The sequence below is a fragment of the Ictalurus punctatus genome, chromosome 18 (genome assembly GCF_001660625.3).
Source record: "Ictalurus punctatus breed USDA103 chromosome 18, Coco_2.0, whole genome shotgun sequence".
In the NCBI taxonomy this organism is placed as follows: Eukaryota; Metazoa; Chordata; class Actinopteri; order Siluriformes; family Ictaluridae; genus Ictalurus; species Ictalurus punctatus.
The window spans coordinates 21,786,506-21,814,082 of record NC_030433.2 but is presented as its reverse complement, the minus strand read 5'-3'; the positions used below and the strand labels follow the sequence as shown (position 1 = coordinate 21,814,082).

Sequence of the window (27,577 nt, the reverse complement as noted above, 5' to 3'; positions counted from 1 at the left end):
CAACAACAACAAACAACCTCAGTACATCACATCCTGTTTCTTCCAGTATAACTGTTAGCAGTGTGTTCGGACCTGAGATTGCTCCATGGGGATCGTCCATGGTAATACACATTGCCATGAGATCCTCCGCTAAATTGCATAATATAATAGAAATATTTATTACGTTACACTTGGTGTGCTCATTGAGTAGGTCCACCAGATTTTGTCATAATAAACATTAGTGCAAATATAAATTTGTGGTGTGACAAACACGTAAAAAGACGGTGCAAATTCAGCAAATTAAGCGAACGGCCTATAAAAATCCATACAGTGGTTTTTACCAGAATGTCACCCAAAGGTAGAGGTCTTACCGGCAGGGTATTAGCGTTTTGTTTTTTAGTTTAACATTAAAATAGATCTTTAAATGTGTTGTATAGAGTAACCCTGAGAAATGCAAAAAAAAAAAAAATTTTAAATTTGGCATGGGGAACTCACATGTAGCACAAATTTTCAACTTATGGCATAAAACATACTTTTGAAATGCTCAAAAATTCTAAATAATATCAACGGACACAAGAATTTCTCACAGTGAAATGACAAATTATGGAAATTCTAGAATATACACAATTTGAACAATCCTATGTCACACATATCAAGCTAACAACATTCAATTAGCATCTTGCTACAAAACTGCACTCTGTAACGTTGCCCTGAGATACTTGCTCTTCGTCAAGGGCCGCCACTAGGGTTTCTCGAGCAGAGGTGGAGGTTGAATCTCCGAGGAAATCGAAATCGGGAAACGGTTCGAGCGTGACGCCTCGGCAGGCTTTGGCAGGACGATCTGGCCGCTTCTTCAGTTCCAGGATCAGGTCCATGGGGCATTTCTGTAACAGCTGCGAGTCGAACGGAGTGCCGCGGAAAAAGGTTTGGCGCTTGAAGCGCTCCAGCGTTCGCAGGCGACGTGTTGGGGTCTTACACAGGAGCTGGAAGGGGACGAGAACGTCGGGATGAGATCATGACTTGGATTCTGAATGTATTTGGAGTCAGATCTACAGGACTGATTGGTCTGATGAGAACTTTAACACTGAACCAACCTCCAGGGAATGTCTATTTCTCACCTCAGTTAGCAGAAGGGCAAACGGAGGAGAGAAGCTTCTGGGCATCTCGTAGGGGAAGAAGCGCACCTTCCTCAGCATGCAACAGTGATCTGACTCTGGAGGTACAGGGAACTGTGAGGAGAAGTGTGGATATTAAGTAGCAAGCACCTACTCAGAAAAACAAACACACATTCACAGCCGATTCTACCAATAACTGGTATAAGGAGTCGTGTGTCAGTTAGGGCCCTTGGGCTACTGACTTATGCATCTTCAGTAAGCTTTATCCTGGTCAGGGTCATGGTGAATCCATAGCTTATCCTGGGAACATTGAGTGCCAGGTGGCAATACACTCCGGATAGGATGCGCGTCCATCAAAGGACACCATGCACACACGCTTTCCCACCTTGGGGCAATTTAGCATAGCTAAGATAGGAAAAACATTGCCCATCTTCCATCCAATCTTCAACTGTCCAGTTTCGGTGAGTTTGTGCGCACTGCAGCCTCAACTTCCTGTTCATGGCTTTATGCTTTTCTGCTTAGCACGGTTGTAAAGTGTGGTTATTTGAGTTACTGTAAAGTGCAATGTGCTTCTGAGGCTGCATATGGTGATTTACAGATTAACTGTCTTGGGTATAGATATGGAATTTCCTTCGAGTCTCGAATGGGTTATACACCGTGGAAATAAAATCTATTTATCTGTTCTGAAATCCTGACGGCACCCCCAGGTATTATAGGTCTCCACTGTAATTCGAGTATATTGCTCCACATATATAAGCCTGGACTCTGTGTCACGTGTAAATCTCCCAGCACAGTGACACGTGTCAGTGACCTGCTTTGTGACTCCACCTTGCCAGTAGCCATTGCGTAGAGTAGGATCCCAAGTGACCACCAATCAGCAGCGTGGCTGTACGGACCTCCGCTCAGCACTTCAGGAGCTGTAACGTAACAGGAAGCTTTTGTAAGACTGAAGGATGGAGGAAACATTTACACGACACTGTGCTATTACGAGGCTTACCAGGATGCCAAATGGCAATATTAGTTATAATAACAGTTCATTTCATATACAGAGGTCATGCACATATCTTTTGAATAATATTTATTTCATTCTATCATTGGCAGAAATGTACCCATGTACTGAATTGTCCCGCAGATAGTGAATGCCCTTCCTCCACATTCAAGCCTCCGGGACAAACCGAAATCAGCCAGGCGTAAATGCCCTGACACACATGAAAACAACAAATCATTACAATATCCAGATACCTTAACGCATGTCCATGTAACAGTATGATTCCACATCCATTACAGTCTCTTAACAACTTTATCAATGCTATGTTTAAAGACCTATATATGTCATCAAATGAAATAAACCTTTAATTAACATCACTGTGTTAATGTTGTAAAGATTCAGCACAAACTCTGGAACGTTCTGTGCCATCATCTCTAAAGCCAAAAATCAATCTTCAGCACCCTCTAGTGCACAGAGTTCAAACTGCACTTACCCTGATCTGATAAAAGAACATTCTCCATCTATGAGGAATATAAACACATATTTCAGACCCTTTGATTGATTGCTCGTTATGTCATCTCAATACAAAATTAAAAAAAAATAATAATAATTTACTTACCTTAACATCACGGTGGATGATTCCAAAATCATGAAGAAACCCTGCAATATGTGAAAAAAACAAAAACAAATAAAAGTACTGCTCTCCACCAATAAGCAATCGACTTTTAAAGCTTTACCTAGAGCAGAGCCGAGTTCAGCAGCAAACACCTTAACCGCATCCTCTCCAAACTGACCGATCATCTCCCAGTAGGTGTATAAATCTCCTGTACTGCAGTAGTCACACACTAGAGAGGCAACAAGGAAATAAACAGGACACTGTGTATGATAATTTATTATATGTCAAGACCATCCATCTCACACACGTAACAGAAACTGACTGAACTAAGCAAGGTTCCAGATAAACATAGCTTAGTCCTTTTTCTTATCCCGCATTCAACAAAAATGATATAACTTATTATTTATGACTAGGAAATATAAAAGTAGGCCCCCTCAATTCGGATTCCTATTTGGGACGGTCTCATCTACCCCGAGTTCAGCAAGTGACATCAAATCAACATGGCTGCTCGCAGCATGAACAGTAAATAAAGGGACTAACACTGACTATACAGTTCGCTGTATTGAGGAGGTAACTATACATCACTCATCACTTGTTGTGTCGTCGTCATCGTCCCCCCCCCGACTTGTAGTTCGAACGCACGGAGGTCAGAAGTGATGCAGGTCGATGCAGGATTAGAGAGTGAATCTAAAAGTACACTAGCATGCAGTCTCAGAGGTTGTTCTACAGCTGATATAGTCAGTCACGCAGGTATGTTTATTAATACAGGAGGGTGGATTCAGTGGAATGGACATCACCGCTCATTCTCAACACTGCTTTGTGGTAACAAGGGAAGTAAGTGAAGGGGAAAAGAAAAAAGGCGTGAAGAGGCGTGGGACGTTGGGTGTGATGTGCCGTTGCAAAAGTGGATTTCATTAGTTCTCTTCTTCACACAGGTACAGTACGTCACATCAGGTCAGATCACTATGTTGGTGGGACGACATGTTCTCGCTCAAAGAGACAAAGCGAGCAATTTCTGGTACTGAAAATGGGCAGGCAGCTACTATATCTACATTTTAGCCTCTTGGAAACTATACAGTTCTGTTCTGATTTCTTCAAGGAAGTCAATTAATACAGAGTAAATAAAGGACATGTCTAGTGTCTCTCTAGTTTCCATTCCCGACATTTTGGGTTGCAGTGATTTTTCGAGTTACACTGCGCACTCTAGATAACCATAAACAAAAATATCGTTTGACATCTGATCATATTTTCCTTCTTCTGAAGTCAAAACGCTTGAAGTGAAAGAGCACAGAAGTCTACACGTGGGTATAAGGGGGTTTGTGACAGCTTGGGAGGAGATAGTGATTGGGTGAAGGCAAGGCTGACATCCTGACGGGAGGAAAAGGAGGAAAAGCTGGACCGAGGGGGGGGGGTTTCTGAGTCACTCACTAATATAGAGGTGGTGCTGGGTCTGCCAACAGTCCTGCAGGTCGTGGACGAAAGGGTGGCAGACCTGACGCTGCAAATCGACAGTTAGACAACAACGACACAGGACAACTGAGTCAGCGAACGAATGAAGGATCAAAATGCTTAAACTTTACACAGAGGTGATAAAGAGAGACCGCTCAAATTCAACCTCCATTTAAATTCTTGCACTTCACCGATACAAAACATCGTACCCAGATTTTTTTTTTTTCTTCAGCTGAGCGAATGCTGTCCTTAGACTGAAATTAAAGCCAGTAAGACCACTTTTTTGAATCTATGGACTTTGCAGTCAACTGTATATAAAAAAAATAATAAATTTTAAAAAACGTGAATGTACTGTACACTTGTACTAACCTGGACTATCACTTCTTCCTTAGACTGGTCCAGCACACCCAGACGAAGAATCTCAGACTTCGGGATGACCTAAGTTCCCAAACATACACATATACACGCTGAATGAGAACTCAGATCTCATAAACCTCACCAAAATACTGTTCTCTTAACCACCCACTGTTAATGGATATAATACATGATATTGTGTATGGTGTATATGAAACCCATAAGGTCAGATTTTTGTTGAACTGATGATGAATATGTAAAGGTGTAATATACTGTATATGTAAGTATGTACAGTCCACTCTGAAAGTATTGGAACAGCAAGGCCTAGACTATTGTTTTCACTATACATTGAAGACATTCAGATGAATATGAGGCGATAGATCAGAATTTCAGCTTTCATTTCCTGATATTTTTGATGTCACTAACTATTGTTTTTGGGTTTCTGTTCTTCACAGCTCTCACAATGTTTCTGTCATCGACTGCTGTTGTTTTCCTTGGCCAACTTGTTCCATGTCTAGTTGTTAGTACACCGGTGTTTTTTTTTTCTTTTTCCTTCTCAGGACATTCCAAGTTTTGTGCAATGGCTCTGAGAGATTTTCCCTCTTTTCTCAGCATCAAAATGGCTTGCTTTTCTCCCATAGGCAGCTCTCTGGTCTTCATGTTGGTTTATCCTTTTTAACAACAAATGCTTTACAGGTGAAAACTAGGGCTCAAACCAAGAGTAGACATTTAGAGCTATTAATTCTTTAAGCAATCAATTTAACAGGGCAAACCCGGGCAGTACGAAACGCCTATCAGACATGTGTTCCAATATTTTCGATCATTTGAAGAAAAAAAAATGGGTGGGTTCAAACAAAAGGTGCCACGTTCTGCTGTTTAACACGTCTAGATGTAAATATGAGAAAATGAAAGCTGAATCTCTGATCTGTCGTATTGGCCTTGCTGCTCCAATACTTTCAGAGGGGACTGTATATGAACATATGTAAAATGTAATCTCCCTTTGTTCTAATTTTTTTTTTTTAAGAAGCTGACAGCTGGAAAAGCTGTGTTGTAGATGTCTAATTACTGTCTAATTACATGTGTCGAGGAAGTTCTGACAGACTGCGATACCTGTGAATAAACTCTGAATAAACATATAAATCATATAAACAGAAAAGGCACTGGGACTTTAAAAGGAAACACGAGCCCTGAATGGTTTCTCCGTGATCAACGCCAGCTTTCAGAGCTCCGATCCAAATCCAAACAGTGTCTTCACTACATCACTGTATCCTTTACTGAGCTATTCAACTCTTACATAATCACCTTATCATGCCATTGACAGGGAATGACTCACATGTTGGGAACGAGTGTTACACTTCAGTAGAGCTTTGTTTTCAAACTGATCTAAATCCAACTACAAAAAGACAGAACTACTGATGCCTGGAAGAAAAAACACAAAATCAACAGAATACATAAAAACAAGTTAACCTGTCAGGTAAAATATTAAGGTACTAAGCAAATATCCAGGACTGACTTGGAACCTGAAGCCAGCTGTAAAATAACAGGTTCAATAGATAAATAACAGGTTCCATAGAGGAAGAGATTGGGATTATAGCTGTATTTAAATACTTATTTTTAGCCTAGCTAGCAAAGTTTTGTTCCCCCAAAATATCACTAAAATGCCCTTGAAATTCCCTAAAACCCAGTTCACAATGAGAAAAAAAAATGCTCAAATTAACTACACCCTGATACGACACACATGAACCAGCCAACTAAATTTATATGACGTCATGTTACAGAGGAACTGGAAAGCGTAAACTTGTCTGTCCTGAACACCTATCTCTTCCCGTGTCGGAAAACCTACTGATTGTGACAACACGCTGACACTGGAGACTCCTTCCATTAATGTACTGCTGTTAAACTAAAACATCTCCTTACAGACAACTTCTCCAGAGCACACTATTTTCAGAGCTGCTGTTATAGAAAATGGATTCGTTCAACAGCCCTATGGTATAGAATAGGTATTATCATTATAATAATATATAATGACTAGAGGTCGAGCGATAGTGGATTTCCCGATACCGATAACTAAGTCCTGTCGATAACCGATTAATCAACCGATAGTTCTTAAAACTGAATGATACTGAACGAAAACATAAAATATAGCTCAACTTGTTTGCAAAAATAAACAGTACTGACTGTACCATGAAAATGTACTGTACTTTTTTAAATGAAATAAATACATAGATATTACTATATTAACTATTAATAAATATTAAAGTCAGTAAAAGATATACATCCAAACCGAACCAAAAAGTAAAATTCCAAATAACAAATAAAAATAGCGACATCCAAAATTAATTTGAAAAAAATTTTCAAATAACACAACAAAATTTGTCAGTGATAGTTTCTATTTCGCCTCTAGAGGCCGCTCTCGTAGTGTATAATGACAGCGGACCCGTCTCAGTCGCTTCCGGAACAGACGCAACTGGATAAAACTGTCGGTGTGGATTTTTACCACACAAAACAGATCAATCGGACAACCTCTAATAATGATATGAGAAATAGAAGTAGTACATGTACCTTTACTGCATAAGTCTTTTGTTTTGACTTGTCCTTCACCTTCAAGATGGGTCCAAATGATCCTTTGGCAACGTAACCCAGGATCTGAGAGTAGAGCACGAAGAGTATTTCAGGAAAAAAAAAAATTGTATCATAATTAGACATGAAACTTCTTCACCAGTGGAAAACCAAAACCATAACTTCATGTGTTGGATGAAGAACTTTTTCCCGACCTGGAAGTCCTCGAGTCCAGGGACGTTGCGGTGAGGAAACTCGGGTAAGAACATGTTGATAAAATTGGGAAGGCTCCACTCCGTGTGCAGTTTCTCAGGGCCAGGCACTGAAGACGGCACACACTCTGGGACAGACGTCCGCTTGTGCTGAATCATCCGCCGTGACCTGATGTGCAACCCTGAAGGAACAGAGACACCCAAACTGGATAGAAATCCACGCCATCCAGATGAGTAGTGACCTTCCTCCTTATGCTGTGCTGGATTCTGTAATAAATGAAGGCAAGTGCGTTGGTTGTAAAAATGAATGGTTAGTAAATTTATTAACAAGCAAAAGAGGTGTCAGGATGAATCAGGCAGGTCTCTTAGAACACTCAGAAATAAAAGCACTAAACTGTACTTTATATCTTTCATATGATTCTTTTACCAGGGAAGGTGCACTGTTGTGGCTTGGATTTGATATCTTAATAAGCAGTGAGGTTGATGTTGAGCCATATATTATTCTACCATAATCAATTGATGGCCTAATTAATGCACCGTATACCCTTTTTAGAGAATGCACCCCAATCCACTCCTGCCAAGCACCTCAACACATTAACTCCTATCTTACAGTTCTCAACTAGCTTATGAATATGTGACCCGAATGTTCATTTGGAGTCCAGCCACACTCCCAGATACCCAACTAGTGATACTTGCATCAGTGTTTAATTTAACTTCAGGAGTTACATATTACTCGGGGTTTTTTTCAACTGAGAGACAAAATCCCCATTGATTATCCCAGTTTTCCACAACATCTATTGCCTCCTGCATTTTTTCCCCTACATACTGCAGGTTTCCCACTCTTTTCCACGGAGCTCCATCATCCACATATAGTGCGTCCCCAATTCCTGATTCAATTTCCTCCAAAAATATCATTTATCATAATATTTAAAAGTATGGAGCTACACTGTCTATTTGGTAGATATCAGAGTACTCAGTACCAACTCCCACTTGTATTGTTTGTCCTTGCAAGAAATCCATAACCCAATTATATAACCTTCCCTTGATGCCCATTCGATCTAATTTAATTAACACCATGTCAAAAAATACCATGTCAAAAAATACTCCTATTACCGCTTCGTTATTCACTTGAGTTTTCCTTATTTCATTCTACAAACAGTTAATAAATGCATCATTATTATTATTATTACTACTACTACTATTATTATTGCTTTTTGGGCTAAATATGATTAGGTAGTTATAGTTCGTACACAACACAGTATATGAACATCATAAAGAGTATAAAATAATATGATAAAAGGATAAAAGAAACCGAAAACTCCAATAACTCATTTACACAAAATACAATACCTTACTGCTCTTGCTTCCATCGGCGCCCATTACATTCACTGTTTTGATCTCAAAATTAACTTCATCCTACATTTCTTTCATCCATAGTGGAGAATTCATGTCAAATTAATTTTTTTTAAAACAATCCTTTCAAACAAAGAGATTTCATAATCCAACGCCATCCAAATAATCACCCAACGACCCAAGGTTAGGCGACACGAACAAGATAATCTCCCTTATCTTCATTATCGGTGGTTGTTGACGTATGGCTCACATCCGATTGGCTTTTGATGACAGAACAACCAATCAGATCGCGGAGAAAAACGTGACCCCGCCCCCTGCCAGCTCGAGCGCTGTCCACAGTTCTGAATTACTCACTATTTACAAACGCACTTTCTGAAGAAGCTCGTGCAAACGTCGCCGTAAAACATTAAAATGATACTGAAAGCCACCTCACAAACCGTTTCCTTATCATTTATTATAAGGAAATTTAATAATACGGTTAGCTAGCTATGATACAGTATCTTTCTGTTTACCTTTTACAAGCAGTGTAAATAAGCTGTATTTGACTTCAGACTCAGAAAATAAGACTCAAATCGTCCCCCCCCCATTTCTTTTTTCTCTGCAAAATAAATTCATTTAAAAGAAAAAATGAAGAAATAGATACAAATCTAGAGTGATTTGAAAAGTCTGAGAACACTTTCATGAAAAGGCTTCTAATCTGTAAAACTGTAACTAACTTACTAAATAATAATAATAATAATAATAATAATAATAATAATAATAATAATACCATTGACAAAGCAATACTACTAGTACTACTACTAATAATAATAATAATCATCATCAGCATCATCATCATCATCCTCATCACAATAAGGATTATTATTACAACTCAATTCATTACAACAACGTAAACTCCATACTAGTAGTTGACAAAGAAACTGTCCTATTAGCGATCTCAGCGAACTGTCTGTAATGAAGAATTAGCCAATCATAGCGCAGGAGGCGGGACTAACCCTAATGCGGATAGATACAAAAAGAAAACAACGCTTGTTTTCCGTTTCTTGCTCTCTGTTTATTGAGTCAGATTATTTGACTCATCTCACCATTAGGAGTCGACTCTCTGCTCCAAAACGACTCAGGACCCATTTTGTATTCAAGCTTCGTGCCGTTGCTAAACAACGTTCAGCTTGAAAAGGCTAGCTCAGCTAATTAGCTTTAGCGGTTAAGATAAACACATGAAAAAACTTACTTATATAAATGAAATTATTTACTGAATTTACAGCCATACAATTACTTGTCATGCATAAATTATCATTTCGGCTAACTCTCGAACAATTCTTGGTGCGTTCGAATACAACTAGTAAACAGGGACATAGTTCAACATTCACACTAATGAACAGTTCAGGCGTTTAAAATAAAAGATTACACTTAAGGTAATTGCCCACACCTACAAATAACGAGGGGGTAAAGGGGCAGAAAATACGGGTCAGATATGTGAGTCCCAAAGAGCCGAGTCAAACAGCCGACACGTTTGCATACGACACCTCACTATTCAATATGGCGACGCTCATGCGGTGCATGAGAGGTGTGTGTACAATCCTCGAACCAACTCTGACTGTAAGAATCAGTAACAGATATGTGCGCACAGTGAGGTGCAGACCACCTACCGTTTCTACTTCTAATGAAGAGGAGAAGGAGGACTCGATAGACCTGAAGTCAGGAGTGAAAAATGAGCAGTGTAAAGGCGCAGAGAGGCTCAAACATGCATGTTCTCCTTCAGCAATGGAGTCCATGCTGAACACCACGAGGAAAGTTTCAGAGTCACATCATGAGAAAACAACGAGCAAACAAGCAAGTCGTGGTTTGTCTTCCAAACCTCCATGTTTCCACCAAGTGGAAAGTTTGCGGTATGAGAAGGTGCAGCCTGATGACAAGAGAGTGTCGTAAGTAGTACTGTTATTAAGCCTAGGGTAATAAAGCCTATTTAATCATCTTACAATGAGTGACATTTATCCTAAATCGTTCATGCAGGTGTCACACTGATCCTTAACCTTTCATTCATTCATTCATTCATCTATCTATCTTCAGTAAGATCTGAGTTATGTTGGATCTGGAGCATGTCCTGGGAAAACTGGGTGTGAGGTGGGAATACACCCTTCATGGTACACCAGGGCACCGTGCACATTCACACACTTATTCACACTTAACGACAGTTTAGAGAAACAGTCCACCTACCTACATGTTTTTGCGAGGTAGGGGTGAACCTTCAAGGAACCCACATGCGGAAATCGGTAATCCAAGCTCGGGATTGAACCAGGGGCCCTGGAGCTGTGAGACCGCACCGCTTCGTGTACCAACTTGTATTTTTGTTTTCTGAATTTTTGTGTTAAAGTCGTGACCTTAAAGGTGCCGTTTGTAATGTTTTAACATGTTCCTGTCTCTTCAATGATCGTAATGTTTCAAAGAAAATGCTGAAATGGATTGCTCTGGTTTCTTTATTTCAGGCTTCATTTATTTATTTAATTTCTGGCCCTGAAACTAGCTCCACCCACCTTCAGCTGGAACAGTTTTTTCCTTAAAGCGCAACGCGCAAGTGTTCGGCAAAGCTTGTCAATGTTTACAATGGGATTGCAGTTCCCTTTGAAGGCAACAAAGTAAAAAAAAAAAATACATAGTGCACCTTTAAGTTCCTTGACTCCTTTATCGTTTACAGACGTTTGGTGAACTTGGCTCGGTCGAAGAAGCTTCGTGAGCAGCAAGGCAAAATCCTCCTGGAAGGAAGACGTCTCGTTTGTGACGCGCTGGAAGCAGGGGTTTCGCCGCTCGTCGTCTTCTTCAGTACGGCGGAGAGACTTCAGGAGCTTCCTGTAAACAAACTAGCACATGCCAGCTTAGTCAAAGTCAAGCTGGAGGACGTCCGGATCTGGCCTGATGTCGACGCGGCGGTCGATATGATAGGTAGTGCGCTAGTAGGGGTGGAATTTGTATGCCAAATTCATGACAAGCTTCCAAACAAATATTGCAGTTTGTTGGTGTATCCTAGTATAAGTTAAAGTACGTTCTTAATACGAACGTGGACTGTGTATTTTGCATGATATGAACAAAAACGTAATTATATTCTCTAATCTATTTTGTCTGGATTATGATTCTCACTAAGAAGAAACTTTTGCTATATGGCTCATTTGGATTCTGTGATATTTATACTTATTTTGTGACACGCAACCTTTATTAGGTTTCTCTTTACTTTTTTATCTGCTTTCTTTGGAAACAGGGTACCATGTTTGAAAAGCATATATGTAGCAACATTTCCTATATCTATACAGGTTTATACCACAGCGCAGTTAAATTCTGAAATCTGATTGGTCAAAATTCATTGAATAATTTTCTATTATTATTTTTATGTAGCTCAGACAATAATGCCCGCTATAATTCAGACAATTCAATTCAAATTCATTCCGAGACGTTATTGTTTTAATTTGCAGGGCTGGATAAAAAGGATTTAAAAAAAACGTTATTATTTAACGAAGTCAACGTGTAAGTGTTGATGTGGTTAAGCTTTCTGTTAAAAAAAAAAAAAAAGCGCTTTGTAACAGTCACAATTTTTTTTTCTCACAAAGTCTTCAGTTTGCGCTTTCCGGTTTCTCGGAAACATGACGAGCTGTCTTATTAGCACAAAAAACTCAGCAAGTTGCATCGCAAATTTGGAAAAACACGCCGCAACGATCACAAAAAAAAAAACCTCCTCAAAATCCTGTACGGACTGAAAAGACAGGCTGGTGAGGAAACGACTGTAGCTGCTATAACATAACACCAAACTGACAACAGAAATTAACTGCAGATGTAACTATAATTGGTTAAAAAGCACGACATGCTGATTCATAAGACCAGCCCATCGTTCGTTGATTGATTGATTGATTGATTGATTATTTTCCCATAACAGCATGCCTTGTAATGTTTCATCCCTAACATAGTGTGTTTCCGTTTAGAGTATCTCCTTAATAATAGTATGCCATGACGTGGTTTGCAGCTGTCTTCAAACATCCAGAGGTGTCCCAGCTGTTATTTTCCGAGGAGAAATGTGGGAAGGCGTTGCCTTTGACACTTATCTGCGATAACGTGCGGGATCCAGGGAACCTGGGTGCGATGCTGTGCTGTGCCGCTGCTGCCGGATGCCACAGTGTGCTGCTCACTACAGGTATGAACTCAATGCGTGATAATATTTTGATATTTAAAAGTCAGTCATATGTGAAATTGTGAAACGAGTGAAAAGTCTAGAATGTGAGTCTAACCAGTGGCTCATCACACTACTGATAAACATTCCATTAGGATTATTTCAGGTTTGAATGTAAAGATCAGGATTGAAGTTGAGTCATTTTCACATTTTTATTATTCTCTGCAAAATTTCCCTTCCGATCTTTTGTCAGGTTGTGTGGATGTCTGGGAGCCCAAAGTCCTCCGTGCTGCCATGGGCGCCCACTTTCGCCTTCCCATAATCCCTAGTCTTTCCTGGTCCGATATACAATTTCACCTTCCTCCCTCTGCGACTGTCCATGTAGCTGACAACTCGAGCGGCTCCGTGGCCGAGCTGGAACTCGCAGGAACACCTCGGCGGCAAAAAAAAGCCGGAGACTACGGCTGGGTCAGCAGCCGCCATATCTCCAGGAAAGTGTACTGTGAAGATGAGGATGAAGAGGACAAGGTGGGTGGGTCTAGGCAGGCAAGCCCGGTTTTAGAGGCTCAGCCTTATCATATGAGTTGGACTGGTAACCATACAGCCATCGTGATTGGTGGAGAGACACACGGTTTGAGCCAGGAAGCCTTGCGGCTGGCTGAGGAGACGAGGGGGCGGAGACTATTGATCCCCATGGTGCGAGGAGTGGACAGTCTGAATGCAGCCATGGCTGCGAGTGTGCTGCTGTTTGAGGGAAGGAGACAACTGAAAGGGCAAGTTTTAGAATGAATTCTACATAAGCTTTGCAGCTAAACCCCCAACCCAACAAGAAACAGTACGAGAGTTGAATTCTCGAATTCTCGAAACCGCTCTTCCGATTAAGGCGACTCTGAGGCCTGGAAAACACCATTTATTTTTGGTGTATTGAGCTGGGATGAAAGCCAGAAAGTCTTTAAGGTGGTAGAAATGTAAGATATCGTATAGACAAGAATAATTCATTAAGACAATGGGGATTGGTTTGTTTTTAGAAAGAAAAGACATGTTTGTGTGTGTGTGTGTGTGTGTGTGTGTGTGTGTGTGTGTGTGTGTGTGTATAATTCAGACTTTCTGCAGAATGTCTCACTTTATTTGTTTTAAATAAAGTTTCTCTTTTTTTGACATCCATAGCTGCTGGTCTCTGGAAGTTTTTAATTTTTAAATTTTTTATTTTTTTCTCATTACTTTGGTTGGAGGGATTTTTCCATGACACGTACATCTGGGCATGCTTTTGGGAGAGAAGTTTAACCATTTTGATAATAAATATAACATCTGCTGTCTGGAAACGTATAAATAATTAAATTTAAAAAATATTGTGTGGCCCTTGACCACTCTTCAGAGTGGTCAAGGACCCTGTTGCTGGTAGAGGTCATTAGTTCGTAATCGTTCCTCCTCTTTTTCTTCCTCGCGCTCCAGAAAATCTGGCACAGTGCTGCTTCTGCTTTCTCCCATTTGTTTGTGATGGGGCGCACGGTGGATTAGTGGTTAGCATGTTTGCCTCACACCTCCAGGGTCGGGGGTTCGATTCCCACCACAGCCCTGTGTGTGCGGAGTTTGCATGTTCTCCCCGTCCTGCGGGGGTTTCCTCCCCCAGTCCAAAGACATGTGCAGTAGGCTGATTGGCGTGTCCAAAGTGTCCGTAGTGTGTGAATGTGTGTGCACAGAAGGAGCCTCCCCTGGCGCACCCTGGGCAACGTTCAGTATCATACTGCTGAGTGGCTAATCCTTCCACCATGTCAATACGAAAAAAAAGATTTCTTTGTGATCTCACTTTTCTCTTCAGATCCATCTTCTCAAGTACATCACTGTACAATACAAAACACCAAATGATGTACACAAAAACTCAAACCAAGACATATTAATGATATTATGACAGGTATTAGCTAATACCTCATTGCACGTATCAAACAAAGTGAAAACACAAGTATGTCTTTCCATCTATAACGCGAGCTAACTCACCTAACTCCAGGCTTTTTTGGCACTGTGGCTCCTCCCCCTAAAACTTTCCCAGCCATTTTGGTGAGATTGTTGGTCTCATCAGTTCCTGCTGGAAATGACTTTGCATTAGAGTGGTGCAGTTCTGGATCGTAATATTTTGATTATTTGGTTATCCCTAAATGCAGAAGCTTCTGTGCATATTGTGCACATATTGTGCATGACCGACGCGTTACTTTTAAAACGAAATAACTCTTACGCCTATATAAAGTTCTCTCTCTGTTGGCATATACGAGGAGCATTCATTCCGAACAGAAAAAAAAAAAAATGAAAACATTACATCTAAGATCTAACACGTTAAACTAAAAAGTACAAAACGTGCTTAGAAATCCTCTAAAATGTTTAGGACTATGTCCAACATATGTTTCATCAATACAGACTCCAGTTACAATAACCTCATGCTTATATTTATGAATGGTTGGAGTTCCTGCCATTGTCCAGATGTAAAGGAGGTGGGGAATTTGTTTGTTTAAAAAAGAACTTACCTTAGCCATAACATGATATCATTCATATTACATCAACACCAGTTAATCCATGGTGTTAATGGAGGAGAAGCCTTGAAACTCCTTTAGGATGAACTGCGCGATGATGCCATTATTGACTAGAGAGAGCTTGAGCTCCTCACGGGTGAACTCGTCTTTAAAGTTTGTAACGTCCCTCTTTGTTGTTATTAGGGGTTTAAAAGGGGGCGTAATCTTCTGTTCCAGCAGCACCCAGTTGATTGTTTTGAAGAAAGGATGAACTTTGATAGCTTCCTCCTTCACACGTCTTGAGGTCCTTCTTCAGGAAAGCTTGGAGGATGCTGACTGCCTTTCTGCTGAGTCTTGATGGGTACTTCGGTTCATCCTTGATGATGGAATCACGCAGCTTCCACCAGTCTTCATCGTCAGACGGCCTGCAGCCCGTCAGCATCTCGTACATGACCACACCCAGGGCCCACCAATCCATCGATGTGCTGCATTTCTGTCCCTGGGGACTGTACACTTAAGTTGACCGTTTTTGTTATTGACTACACCACTCTAGCCCTCATACTCTCATCTTTCAGGTTACACATCATTACAAATTTCTTCAGCTGGTTTCACGGTTTCTGAGTTGCTGAGTATAAAAAGCTCTGCCAAGCACCTACATGTGAACGGTAATGCAAATGTTATGCGGATCATTTCACTAAACTCTCAATTCTGCTTTCAGCCTTCAGACCAGACAGGATTTGGTCATGTGACCTGTCCACGCCTTCAAGAATGTTTTCAGCACAACCACGTGCGAGATGTTCCGGTGTCTCTGTAAACGTCCCGTCACCAGGATTTCCTACAGGTTAAAAGAAAAACGCTTCATTTTGGAAGATGGCACAGCGAAGTCTGCTGGACAGTGATCTTCTCCTCCTTCATCATCATCATCATCATCTTCTCCATCAGAAAGTGTTATTGCTTTTATCGTTAGACGTATGTGGTGTTTGCTTGTATTGTGTGCATTATGCTGGAATATTCAGTATTACATGTGATAGTGTGAGATCCTGTTTGTAATAAGTCTGAATATCCAGCTGATTAGACTTGAGAATGTTGGGTGGAGTTGTGCAAGCGCTGTAACCTGAGCTCAGGTATGAATAGTAAACCGGTAAACCGCTCACACCTCGTTCATATTCAACGAGGACGAGCAACTGGCCCTGCCTTTATCTCTTCATGTAGTGAAGAACTGAAGACATCAGAATACGTTTATCCATTTATTTCTCCATCAGACCACAGTTACTAAAGCATTTTAACATGTCCACATACACAGCACCTCAATGAATCAGTTTGTTTTGTTTTTTACAAGATTTCTGCAGACAATCATGAGTACAATCTGTGTTTTTAGAGCAAATTAATGACCTGCATATGAACCTGACCTACTTCCTGGTTGTTTATTACTGTAGCGCCGTTTGAGATGAAAATAAAACCGTAGAACATTTTGTGATCATTGTGAATAAAGTTCATGCTGTAAACAGCTTCAGTCCGTTTACACGCCAACCTCAGAGGGTTAAAGACATGTTCGCTTAGCTGAAGCGACAAAGTGAGATCAGAATCATATCCATGCTGTAATAAACTCTGTTCTGCTTTTATTCCTCAGGGTTGATGCTGGAGACTCCAGTAGATAACATCTTCAACATTACTCGTGATCTAAACGAGGACGGCCTCGTAGGCAAGCTTGAAGGTAAAACGTTGCTGTAGTTCTGCAGTTATTGGGCTTTATCAGACAGTTTACTTTAAAGAGAACACGGTCTGTGGCGTTGATGGACTGAACTGGAGCTGTTATAATGATAAAAGGTTAAAAGCACAAATTTAACCAGCCTAGCTATGCAGAACATAAATACATAAATATTATCCTGATCCTTTCTGCTCTCCGGACCTGCCTGATCCGTTTCGGATGTCCTACCTCTGGATGGAGCTCTCATCTACTCTAATTCCAGATTGCTGGGACTACGGCTGCTTCTAAGGCCAAACAGACTTCATATAAATCCATAATGAACATTTTCACGCTATCTGTTGTTACCCAGATTAGGACGGGTTCCAATCTGAGTCGGGTTCCTCTCAAGGTTTCTTCCTCTTAAAACATCTTGGGGAGTTTTTCCCTGCCACCGTCGCCACTCAGTGGCTTGCTCAGTTGGGATAAATTCGTACCTTTAATATCTGTATACCATGTTGATATTTCTGTAAAGCTGCTTTGAGACAATGTCTATTGTAAAAAGCGCTATACAAATAAAATTGAATTGAATTGAATGAAATATACAATATGTTGATGTGAAAGACCTCTGGTAGACAGACATGTCTCTGAAGAAGTGAAATTCATACCTAATTTACATATGATTTAATAGTTTACGTCATTAGATATCAAAAATCTAAAAGGTGCTCGTCATACCTGACGCCTAGATGAACACTGGACAGTTGGTCATATGACTGTAAGTCATTCCCTTCAAATGCTATTGAAGTCAGAAACGTGTAAAACAATGTCGTATGTAACTTTAGAGACGGTCCCTTAATTACCGCATATCTGAGAATATCGAACGTCCAACGTCACACCAACTTTATTCCAGTCAACGACAAAGCAACAGTGTGACGTTGTTTGTTTGTTAGTTTGTGTTTCAAGCGTCCGCGACATTCCAGAATAGAATACGCGCTCGCGCTGCTGTTGTTGCTGTCGTTCCATAACGGTTAACTAAGAGAAAGGAGAAAACGGACGCTCGAGAAACGTTTATTCAACACAACAATGCTCCGACATCTCAAACGAAGAGCTCAAATATCATTCAAGAAACTGGAAGAACAGCAGACTTTACTAAAGGAAGACAACAAGACCATCAAAACCCTCGAGTATGGAAAACTTCTGGAAGCAGAACACGGCAGAAATGAGTTTCCAACCCAAGAAGGTGAAACAGTCCCGGTTGATAAGACGGATAATACCGTTAACACACCTGCTTCTCCAGCTCCAGTGAGGTCCTGTAAAGAAGTAAGTTCCTCTTGCAGTTTCCATCCTGAACTGGAGCCGCGTTTCACCGTCGCGCACGCGGAGTCTGTCACACCTGTCACACCTGTCACGCGCAGCGTCGAAGCGGCTACAGAGGGCGTGAGCTTCCCTCAGCTTCCCTCAGGAACAGGTATTGAACAAGACCGAGCTCCTGTCAGGGCTGCTGAACTGTTTTCTAGTCAAATAAGGGTTCTAATTTCGACTTTAACAAACAGTTCCATTCAGTTTTATTTGGTATAGCGCAATTTGCAATTGTTTGATATCCATGACAGCAGAGTATTTTTGTTCACAGCCTTCTTTGCTCATGTTGATCAAGGGTGCCAATATTAGTGGACGGCACTAATGAAAAAAATGTTGCATTTTCAATTCAATTCAGTTTCATCTTCATTTGTATAGCACTTTTAACAATAGACAATGTCACAAAGAAGTTATATATATATATATATATATATATATATATATATATATATATATATATATATATATATATATTCAGGATATCATTTTACATTTATTAATTTTCCCCTTAAATTTTCATGATGAAGGTGAGGAGACTGCGGACTATTTCAGAGTAAAAAGTGTTACTGTAGAAACCCCCAACCCCCTCACTTAAAGTGTTGGAAAGAAATGCTGTAAAGATAAGATGCCCTCAGAAATTATCCAATTAAATGTTTCTCTGTTTAAAAAATATTATAAAATTGCAGTAAACGCTAACTTGTCACGTCCCGAGACGTAGGGGAGTTGAGTACGGAAGCAGGTGCAGGAAAACACGTATTTATTAAAAGAGACAAAGGCAGACAAATCCAAATCGTAATCCAAAAACGTAGTCAAGACAGGCAAAGGGTCGGGAGATTGGCAAACAGGCATAAACGGGGCAAAGCAGGAATCGCGGTCACAGAAGACAAGGTCAAGATACAAAATAAGAAACATGAACTATGACTATGAAATGGGAGCGGAAAAACCAGCGTGGACTAAATGAATTGATCTAACGTCAAACTAACTATTTAACTATATCTATCAAGGAACATAATTAAACTAATCTAATGTAATACTCCGCGCCATGTACTGGGAGGTGTGCGGTATATAAGCAAATATAATCATTGTTAAGTGTTGACGGCTGACACCGATCTAGACACACGCTCGAACAACAGCCAATGACAGAACAGGGAGGAGACAGAACAGAAACATAACAAATGCACGTGTTCATGGTAAACAATGTCACGGTTGTCAACATTCGAAGAGCGGGTGCTTGCGCATCTCGCTCGTGCACGCACGCGCCCTCATGCTCTCCAGCGCGCTGCCTAAAGGGGAAACCGTGACATAACCCCCCCCAAGGGGGTTCATGTTCATGAACATCCATCTCCATTGGCGGTCACGGCCCCCTGGGCAAAATGTCCCCAGCTGAGGCAGGAGAATGTGCGGCGTGCTCAGCAGAATAAAAAAGCAGATCGGCGTGCTCAGCGGAACAAAAAAGCGGATTGGTGTCCTCAGCGGAACAAAAAAGTGGGGCGACGTCCTCAGCGGAGCAGGAGAGCAGAGCGACGTCCTCAGCGGAGCAGGAGAGCAGCGCGACGTCCTCAGCGGAGCAGGAGAGCTGCACGACGTCCTCAGCGGAGCAGGAGAGCTGCGCGACGTCCTCATCGGAGCAGGAGAGCGGAGTGACGTCCTCATCGGAACAGGAAAGCAGAGCGACGTCCTCAGCAAGGCAGGAGAGCAGCGCGACGTCCTCAGCGGAGCAGGAGAGCAGAGCGACGTCCTCAGCGGAGCAGGAGAGCAGCACGACGTCCTCATCGGAGCAGGAGAGCAGAGCGACGTCCTCATCGGAACAGGAAAGCAGAGCGACGTCCTCAGCAAGGCAGGTAAGCAGAGCGACGTCCTCAGCGGAGCAGGTAAGCAGAGCGACGTCCTCAGCGGAACAGGAAAGCAGAGCGACGTCCTCAGCGGAGCAGGAAAGCAGAGCGACGTCCTCATCGGAACAGGAAAGCAGAGCGACGTCCTCAGCAAGGCAGGTAAGCAGAGCGACGTCCTCAGCGGAGCAGGTAAGCAGAGCGACGTCCTCAGCGGAACAGGAAAGCAGAGCGACGTCCTCAGCAAGGCAGGTAAGCAGAGCGACGTCCTCAGCAGAGCAGGTAAGCAGAGCGACGTCCTCAGCGGAACAGGAAAGCAGAGCGACGTCCTCAGCGGAACAGGAAAGCAGAGCGACGTCCTCATCGGAGCAGGAGAGCTGCGCGACGTCCTCATCGGAGCAGGAGAGCGGCGCGACGTCCTCATCGGAGCAGGAGAGCGGCGCGACGTCCTCATCGGAGCAGGAGAGCGGCGCGACGTCCTCAGCGGAGCAGGAGAGCGGCGCGACGTCCTCAGCGGAGCAGGAGAGCGGCGCGACGTCCTCATCGGAGCAGGAGAGCGGAGCGACGTCCTCATCGGAGCAGGAGAGCGGAGCGACGTCCTCATCGGAGCAGGAGAGCGGAGCGACGTCCTCATCGGAGCAGGAGAGCGGAGCGACGTCCTCATCGGAGCAGGAGAGCGGCGCGACGTCCTCATCGGAGCAGGAGAGCGGCGCGACGTCCTCATCGGAGCAGGAGAGCGGCGCGACGTCCTCATCGGAGCAGGAGAGCGGAGCGACGTCCTCAGCAAGGCAGGTAAGCAGAGCGACGTCCTCAGCGGAGCAGGTAAGCAGAGCGACGTCCTCAGCGGAACAGGAAAGCAGAGCGACGTCCTCAGCGGAGCAGGAAAGCAGAGCGACGTCCTCATCGGAACAGGACAGCAGAGCGACGTCCTCAGCGGAGCAGGAGAGCAGCGCGACGTCCTCATCGGAGCAGGAGAGCGGAGCGACGTCCTCATCGGAGCAGGAGAGCAGAGCGACGTCCTCATCGGAGCAGGAGAGCGGCGCGACGTCCTCAGTGGAGCAGGAGAGCAGAGTGACGTCCTCAGCAAGGCAGGTAAGCAGAGCGACGTCCTCAGCGGAACAGGAAAGCAGAGCGACGTCCTCAGCGGAGCAGGTAAGCAGAGCGACGTCCTCAGCGGAACAGGAAAGCAGAGCGACGTCCTCAGCGGAGCAGGAAAGCAGAGCGACGTCCTCATCGGAACAGGACAGCAGAGCGACGTCCTCAGCGGAGCAGGAGAGCAGCGCGACGTCCTCATCGGAGCAGGAGAGCGGAGCGACGTCCTCATCGGAGCAGGAGAGCAGAGCGACGTCCTCATCGGAGCAGGAGAGCGGCGCGACGTCCTCAGTGGAGCAGGAGAGCAGAGTGACGTCCTCAGCAAGGCAGGTAAGCAGAGCGACGTCCTCAGCGGAACAGGAAAGCAGAGCGACGTCCTCAGCGGAGCAGGAAAGCAGAGCGACGTCCTCATCGGAACAGGAAAGCAGAGCGACGTCCTCAGCAAGGCAGGTAAGCAGAGCGACGTCCTCAGCAAGGCAGGTAAGCAGAGCGACGTCCTCAGCGGAACAGGAGAGCGGAGCGACGTCCTCAGCGGAACAGGAGAGCGGAGCGACGTCCTCAGCGGAACAGGAGAGCGGAGCGACGTCCTCAGCGGAGCAGGAGAGCGGAGCGACGTCCTCATCGGAGCAGGAGAGCGGAGCGACGTCCTCATCGGAGCAGGAGAGCGGAACGACGTCCTCATCGGAGCAGGAGAGCGGCGCGACGTCCTCATCGGAGCAGGAGAGCGGCGCGACGTCCTCATCGGAGCAGGAGAGCGGCGCGACGTCCTCATCGGAGCAGGAGAGCGGCGCGACGTCCTCATCGGAGCAGGAAAGCAGAGCGAAGTCCTCAGCGGAGCAGGTAAGCAGAGCGACGTCCTCAGCAGAACAGGAAAGCAGAGCGACGTCCTCAGCGGAGCAGGAAAGCAGAGCGACGTCCTCATCGGAACAGGAAAGCACAGCGACGTCCTCAGCAAGGCAGGTAAGCAGAGCGACGTCCTCAGCAGAGCAGGTAAGCAGAGCGACGTCCTCAGCGGAACAGGAAAGCAGAGCGACGTCCTCAGCGGAGCAGGAAAGCAGAGCGACGTTCTCAGAGGACTCTACAGGCTGAACTTGGTTGGCTGTGTCAGCAGATTCGGGCATGAGCAGGACTTGGTTGGTCGTATCTACAGACTCTGGCATGAGCATAACTTGGTTGTTCATGTCAGCAGACTTGGACGTGAGCAGAGCTTGGTTATCTGTGTCAACAGACTCAGTTGTGAGAGGAACTTGGTCGTCCATGTCGTCGGTGTCAAGCGTGACCAGAACCTGGTGGTCTGTATCAGCAGACTCCGGTGTGATCAGAGCTTGATTGTTCGCTTGATTGTTGATCATTGTATTGTTGGAGAAGTAATGTTTTGTACCGACTCAGTAACGCAGGAAAAGTAAAATAAACTAGAACGGTCTAGATGTAGATCAATAATCTAGATCAATCTAGAACAAAATCTCTACCAACAGAAAATAGTTTGCTTAAGATTTCTACTCAGTAATGTAAGCCTCTATTCTGCTCACTGTTTTAACTAGAATTTTAGTTTATAATCATTTTTATTTAACTTAATTTAAAGTGTTTTTCCCCCACAAGATGATTATAACACAACAAACTACAAAAATAGAAAAGGCTATATCAAGAAGCCCATGAACGCCTACATGGTTTGGGTGAGGACACAGTGGTCTATCTCGTGCAAGGCCAACCCGAATGCCAGCTTTGCAGAGATCGGCATGCTACTTGGGAATGGGTGGAGAAACCTGAGTGAAGAACAGAAGAAACCCTACTACGCAGAGGCACGGAGGCTTAAACAGAAACACAGAAAGAAATTTCCTGGTGAGGTTCCAAGGGTTTTTTTGACAATTAGGAAAATATCAAGCCTGAGACTTTGTGTTGTTTTTATGCCCCTTGTTGAATTGCTCTTTAAACCTTTCTTTCCTGTAATGTAGATTGTGTTCATAATGCTGAGACGAGAAAGAGATTCAGCCCAGAAGTGGCACCTCTGGACACTACCTCTAATGCCTCACCAACCGCACCCCTGGCACATCCTCAGAGATCTGCGCCTCAGAACATCCCTGTAGCATCACCCAGAAACTCCAGCTTGCAGTACTCAGCCATGCAGACCAATCCAATGTTCTCCGGTACAAAATGCTGTCTTTCTTATTCCTCTTACACACAATACTGGCTCTTATTCCTCAGAGTTGAGTGTTTTCAAATCTGATTATTGAAAATTAGCGTACTCAAAACCCAGCGATTGATTTCCTTTGAAGCCAATATCAATGATTATTGCAAGCATACCAAGTACAGTAGTAAGGGATAGCTAAAATATATAATAACAATAATAATAACAACAACAATAATAATAATTATAATAGTAATAATACATTCATAACCATATTCGTATGTGGAATTAATTAATTATGCAACAGTTAGTTCAAGTCCAGGGGGCATGGTGGCTTACTGGTTAATACATTTGCCTCACACCTCCAGGGTTATGGGTTCGATGCTAATCTCTGCCCTGTGTGTGCAGAGTTGGCATGTTTGTCATATATCAAGGAGGTAACTCTGGACTTCATTTCCCAGCAGCCACTGCACCATACTACATCATTGTCACATGACCACCTGCACCAAGTTTCTGTTTAAGGAGCACTCCTAATATATAGCCACTGTTGTACTACTTCCTCGTCTTACGTATTGTCTATCTTGACCTTTGTCCCTGCACCATGTTTTGTTTCATCGTTTATGTTTAGCCTTGGCCAAAGTATTTTGCCTAGTTGTCGTAGTGTCTTTATTTTGTGTTTGTTTGTTTATTAAATGTTTGAGAATCTGCGCTTGCTTCCGTCTCTACCTTTGAACCGTGACAGAACGTAAGACATAAAACTCGGAAGCAGCAGATGCCACCTATGTTCGCGGAGAACTACGCTACGCTACGCCAACAGTAGGAGGAGTACCAAGCTGCGCTACGTAAGTAGCAGGAGGACATGGAAGAGTCCGGGTACAAGTGGGAGCCTGTTGACTGGGCTGGTGCCATCTCCCACCCTCCCTCCCTCCCCTATTGTGGATCTGGTCCAGTGGACGGAGTCAGTGGAGAACGTGAGTCAGCCTCCCTGCTCGTCTGAGGATGTCGCTCAGCCTTTCGGATCAGCTGAGGACGTCGCTCAGTCACCCTGGTTGGCTAAAGACGTTGTTCCATCTCCCGACATACCCAAGTGCTCCCCTCTGTTCGTCAACCCTGTGCACAACGCCGCTCTGCTTGCCTGCTCCGTTGAGGAACTCGCCCTGCTTTTCTGCACCGCTGAGGGCATCGCTCGGCTTTATCGCTCTGCTGAGGAAGGCACTCTGCTTTTCTGCCTGGCTGAGGAGGTCGCTCGGCCTTTTGCATCAGCTGAGGACGTCACTCAGTCACCCTGTTTGGCTGAAGACGTTGTTCCGTCTCCCGACATACCCAAGTGCTCCCCTCTGTTCGTCAACCCTGCGCACGATGCCGCTGTGTTTGCCTGCTCCGTTGAGGAACTCGCCCTGCTTTTCTGCACCGCCGAGGACACTGGTCGGCTTTACCGCTCTGCTGAGGAAGGCACTCCGCTTTTCTGTCCGGCTGACGACGTCGCTCTGCCTTCCTGCTTGTCTGAGGACGCAGCTCTGCCCTCCTCCACCACTGAGGATGTCACTCCGTCTCTTAGTTCATGTGAAGACATTTTGCCCAGAGGGCCAGGACCTCCAGTTGAGGGAGTGTATTTTAGCACTTCGGGAGAAGCGCCCTTCGGGGGGTTCTGTCATGTCACAGCAAACCAGTGACTACATTTCCCACCCTGCACAGCGGCCTACAAACATGGCCGCCATGGACTACACTTCCCCCACATACATGTTCAGCTTCTTCGGAATAGTAATCACACACACCTGTTTCCAATCTCACACATACTCACACCACAGTATATAAGAGACTGCTCAAACACTATGACTTTTCGTAGTATTGAGTTTAACTCACTCACCAAGCAGTTGTCCTTTGTTCTCGTTTCATTTCATAATCTCTGACCTCATTTATAGTTTCTCGACTCTGATTATTGTTTCGCCCTATTTATGCCTGTTTGCCGATCGAATGACCTTTTTGCATGTTTTTGGACCACGCGTTTGATTACTGATTTGGATTTGTCTGCCTTTGTCTCCTTTAATAAAACTGTTAACTGCACTTGTATCCGTCCTAATCTCCATTACGTGAGTATCGTGACAATGTTCTCCCTGTGCTTTGGGGGTTTCTTCCTGGTAGTCTGGTTTCCTCCTCCTGATTGGCATTTCCAAACTGTCCATAGTGTGTGAATAGGTATTTAATTATACCTTGTGATGGGCTGGTTCCCCATCCATGGTGTCAACTGCCTTGTGCCCCAAGTCCCCTGGGATAGGCTCCAGGCCCTCCGCAACCCTGTGTAGGATAATTAGTACAGAAAATAGGATGGATGGATATAGTTCCAGTTCACTAATTTGGTTAGCCATGCAACAATCCAAGACTGCCGATATTTCATGTAATAGTACTGGTATATTTCACACTTTGTAAATGGTAAATGGTCTGCATTTATATAGCGCTTTTTCCTTTATAGTCATGGACATGCCAAGAGAAGTACCACTCCATGGCCTGGTGTCTGGATCTAGAGGACAGTTCCCTGACCTTGCCCACTCACAAGTACCACTGTCTCCTCGTTGCCCCATGTTGCTTCCCTTTTGTTCCACCATTCTACATGTCTGGGCTGCCATTCTGCCAGACCAGGTAAGTCGGTAAGCTTCATTGGAATTGTTTCAGAAGACAAATGGATGCAAATGAAGTGTTACTGTGGTATCTTAAGTGCCATTTGCTTTGTAATATGCACGCAGAATTCTGTTTAATTCTGTTTACAGTAGCTTGCTTTGTTCTGACTGCACATGTAATTCGGCTCATCTCATGGGCCTGCACGGTGACTCTTTTCTGCCTTAAACCAGGATTATGCCTGCTGTAGAGAGCCTGGGGCAGAAACACACAGCAACGACACCTAGAACAGCACAGACGTTCCTGACTTCTGTACCAGTCCAGGACATACATGCCTTGGAGAAATTGTTCAACAACCTTACTCGGAGGAACAACGTTTCAGAAGAGGAAGACAGTGGTGAAATTCAAATGCTTTAGTGTACATGCATGACAATGCATTGAACATGATCTTCAAATAAACAGCGTTCTTTGTTAACAGTTTTCTAAGCTTTGTTTCTGCCAGTCACTTTTTATTTTTAATTCAAAGATAGGGAAAATGTCAAGAAAGATGAGGTGAGTGAGGGGCACAATAAACTCAATGAATCAAAGGAAAGAAGAGATGAAGCCTATCCTTGTGACAGGGACGATGATTGGAACAGCACTGGTGATAAAGATGAGGATGATAACGCTAATAATGATGGTGCATGTTCAGGGCACAATAAGCAGAATGGTACAGAGGAATGGAAGGACCAGGATTATTCTTGTGACAGGGAAGATGAGGGCTCAAAAGGTTGACAGGAAGTGCTGCCTATGTAAATAATTTTGAATTCATTTGTCTCCCATCCACAATCTAAACATGTACATAAATAAATTAAAAGAAAACAAATAAAAATGTATGAAATATGAAAACATTCGTGTATCATCAGTTCTATTAATTATTTCATTAATAGGACGTCTATTTTTTGAAGAAAACCATTCAATCTAGTACGGGTCATTTCAACCTCCGTTATGCATTCGTGAAGGTTTTTTTTGGTTTATGCATTGTAGGTGTCATGAGTCCCCCTTTGTGCAGCACGCTGTGGAGCATGTGAGTGTGCGTGCACGAGCTCTGCTCACACCCAAGTCAGTTGACCGAGTTCCGCTCATGTCCAAGCCTGCTGACCAAGTTCTGCTCATGTCCAACCCTGCTCACCCAGTTAACCAAGTTCCGCTCATGTCCAAGCCTGCTGACCAAGTTCTGCTCATGTCCAAACCTGCTGACCTGATTGACCAAGTTCCGCTCATGTCCAAGCCTGCTCATCCAGTTAACCAAGTTCCGCTCATGTCCAAGCCTGCTGACCAAGTTCTGCTCATGTCCAAGCCTGCTGACCTGATTGACCAAGTTCGGCTCATGTCCAAGCCTGCTGACCCAGTTGACCAAGTTCCGCTCATGTCCAAGCCTGCTGACCTGATTGACCAAGTTCCGCTCATGTCCAAACCTGTTGACCCAGTTGACCAAGTTCCACTCATGCCCAAGTCTACCGACACAGCTGCCCAAGTTCTGCACACGCCCAAATCTACCGACACGGCCGCCCAAGTTCTGCCCACACCCAAGTCTACCGACCCGGCCGACCAAGTTCT

At 43.7% G+C, this 27,577-nt stretch overlaps 3 protein-coding genes and 1 long non-coding RNA gene across 5 annotated transcripts; 2 read left to right on the top strand and 2 right to left on the bottom strand.

Annotated features, from left to right (window-relative positions):
• Nucleotides 1-552: 552 nt before the first annotated feature.
• On the bottom strand, nt 553-8,911 carry LOC108278978 (ribosomal protein S6 kinase-related protein). Its single transcript, XM_017492828.3, has 12 exons — nt 8,623-8,911; nt 7,276-7,539; nt 7,064-7,147; nt 4,517-4,585; nt 4,127-4,196; nt 2,820-2,927; nt 2,702-2,742; nt 2,576-2,603; nt 2,204-2,293; nt 1,923-2,011; nt 1,098-1,208; nt 553-962 (listed from the first exon to the last, which is right to left on the bottom strand). Exons 1-12 carry the CDS (start codon nt 8,650-8,652, stop codon nt 651-653), a joined length of 1,296 nt encoding a protein of 431 aa, XP_017348317.1. The 5' UTR covers nt 8,653-8,911; the 3' UTR covers nt 553-650.
• A 1,065-nt stretch (nt 8,912-9,976) lies between these two features.
• On the top strand, nt 9,977-13,942 carry LOC108278488 (rRNA methyltransferase 3B, mitochondrial). Its single transcript, XM_017491894.3, has 4 exons — nt 9,977-10,550; nt 11,321-11,565; nt 12,635-12,802; nt 13,032-13,942. Exons 1-4 carry the CDS (start codon nt 10,165-10,167, stop codon nt 13,565-13,567), a joined length of 1,335 nt encoding a protein of 444 aa, XP_017347383.1. The 5' UTR covers nt 9,977-10,164; the 3' UTR covers nt 13,568-13,942.
• On the bottom strand, nt 13,503-15,188 carry LOC124629129 (uncharacterized). Its single transcript, XR_006984012.2, has 2 exons — nt 14,774-15,188; nt 13,503-14,619 (listed from the first exon to the last, which is right to left on the bottom strand). It is a non-coding gene; the product is annotated as an uncharacterized LOC124629129 (long non-coding RNA).
• Nucleotides 15,189-17,840: 2,652 nt separating this feature from the next.
• LOC108278546 (transcription factor SOX-30-like) lies at nt 17,841-26,756 on the top strand. 2 transcript variants are annotated; one of them, XM_017491994.3, is made up of 5 exons: nt 17,841-18,431; nt 22,840-23,079; nt 23,193-23,384; nt 25,836-26,010; nt 26,212-26,756. In XM_017491994.3, exons 1-5 carry the CDS (start codon nt 18,047-18,049, stop codon nt 26,393-26,395), a joined length of 1,176 nt encoding a protein of 391 aa, XP_017347483.1. In that variant the 5' UTR covers nt 17,841-18,046; the 3' UTR covers nt 26,396-26,756. The 2 variants fall into 2 exon arrangements, with proteins under 2 accessions (XP_017347483.1, XP_017347484.1); XM_017491995.3 differs by having other exon boundaries at nt 17,845-18,431; nt 25,836-26,002; nt 26,212-26,384.
• The last annotated feature ends 821 nt before the right edge of the window (nt 26,757-27,577 follow it).

What these genes read in the sequence shown, in the direction of transcription:
- LOC108278978 (XM_017492828.3), bottom strand. Translation starts at nt 8,652, where the DNA reads ATGGGCGCCGATGGAAGCAAGAGCAGTAAG. An exon ending in AGGAAGAAGTGATAGTCCAG is followed by an intron (nt 4,197 to 4,516) that starts GTTAGTACAAGT and finishes GTCGATTTGCAG; the next exon opens with CGTCAGGTCTGCCACCCTTT. An exon ending in ACGCAATGGCTACTGGCAAG is followed by an intron (nt 1,209 to 1,922) that starts GTGGAGTCACAA and finishes TTCTCCTCACAG; the next exon opens with TTCCCTGTACCTCCAGAGTC.
- LOC108278488 (XM_017491894.3), top strand. Translation starts at nt 10,165, where the DNA reads ATGGCGACGCTCATGCGGTGCATGAGAGGTGTGTGTACAATCCTCGAA. An exon ending in CGCGGCGGTCGATATGATAG is followed by an intron (nt 11,566 to 12,634) that starts GTAGTGCGCTAG and finishes CGTGGTTTGCAG; the next exon opens with CTGTCTTCAAACATCCAGAG. An exon ending in CAGTGTGCTGCTCACTACAG is followed by an intron (nt 12,803 to 13,031) that starts GTATGAACTCAA and finishes ATCTTTTGTCAG; the next exon opens with GTTGTGTGGATGTCTGGGAG.
- LOC108278546 (XM_017491994.3), top strand. Translation starts at nt 18,047, where the DNA reads ATGCTCCGACATCTCAAACGAAGAGCTCAAATATCATTCAAGAAACTG. An exon ending in ACACAGAAAGAAATTTCCTG is followed by an intron (nt 23,080 to 23,192) that starts GTGAGGTTCCAA and finishes CCTGTAATGTAG; the next exon opens with ATTGTGTTCATAATGCTGAG. An exon ending in GACCAATCCAATGTTCTCCG is followed by an intron (nt 23,385 to 25,835) that starts GTACAAAATGCT and finishes TTTCCTTTATAG; the next exon opens with TCATGGACATGCCAAGAGAA.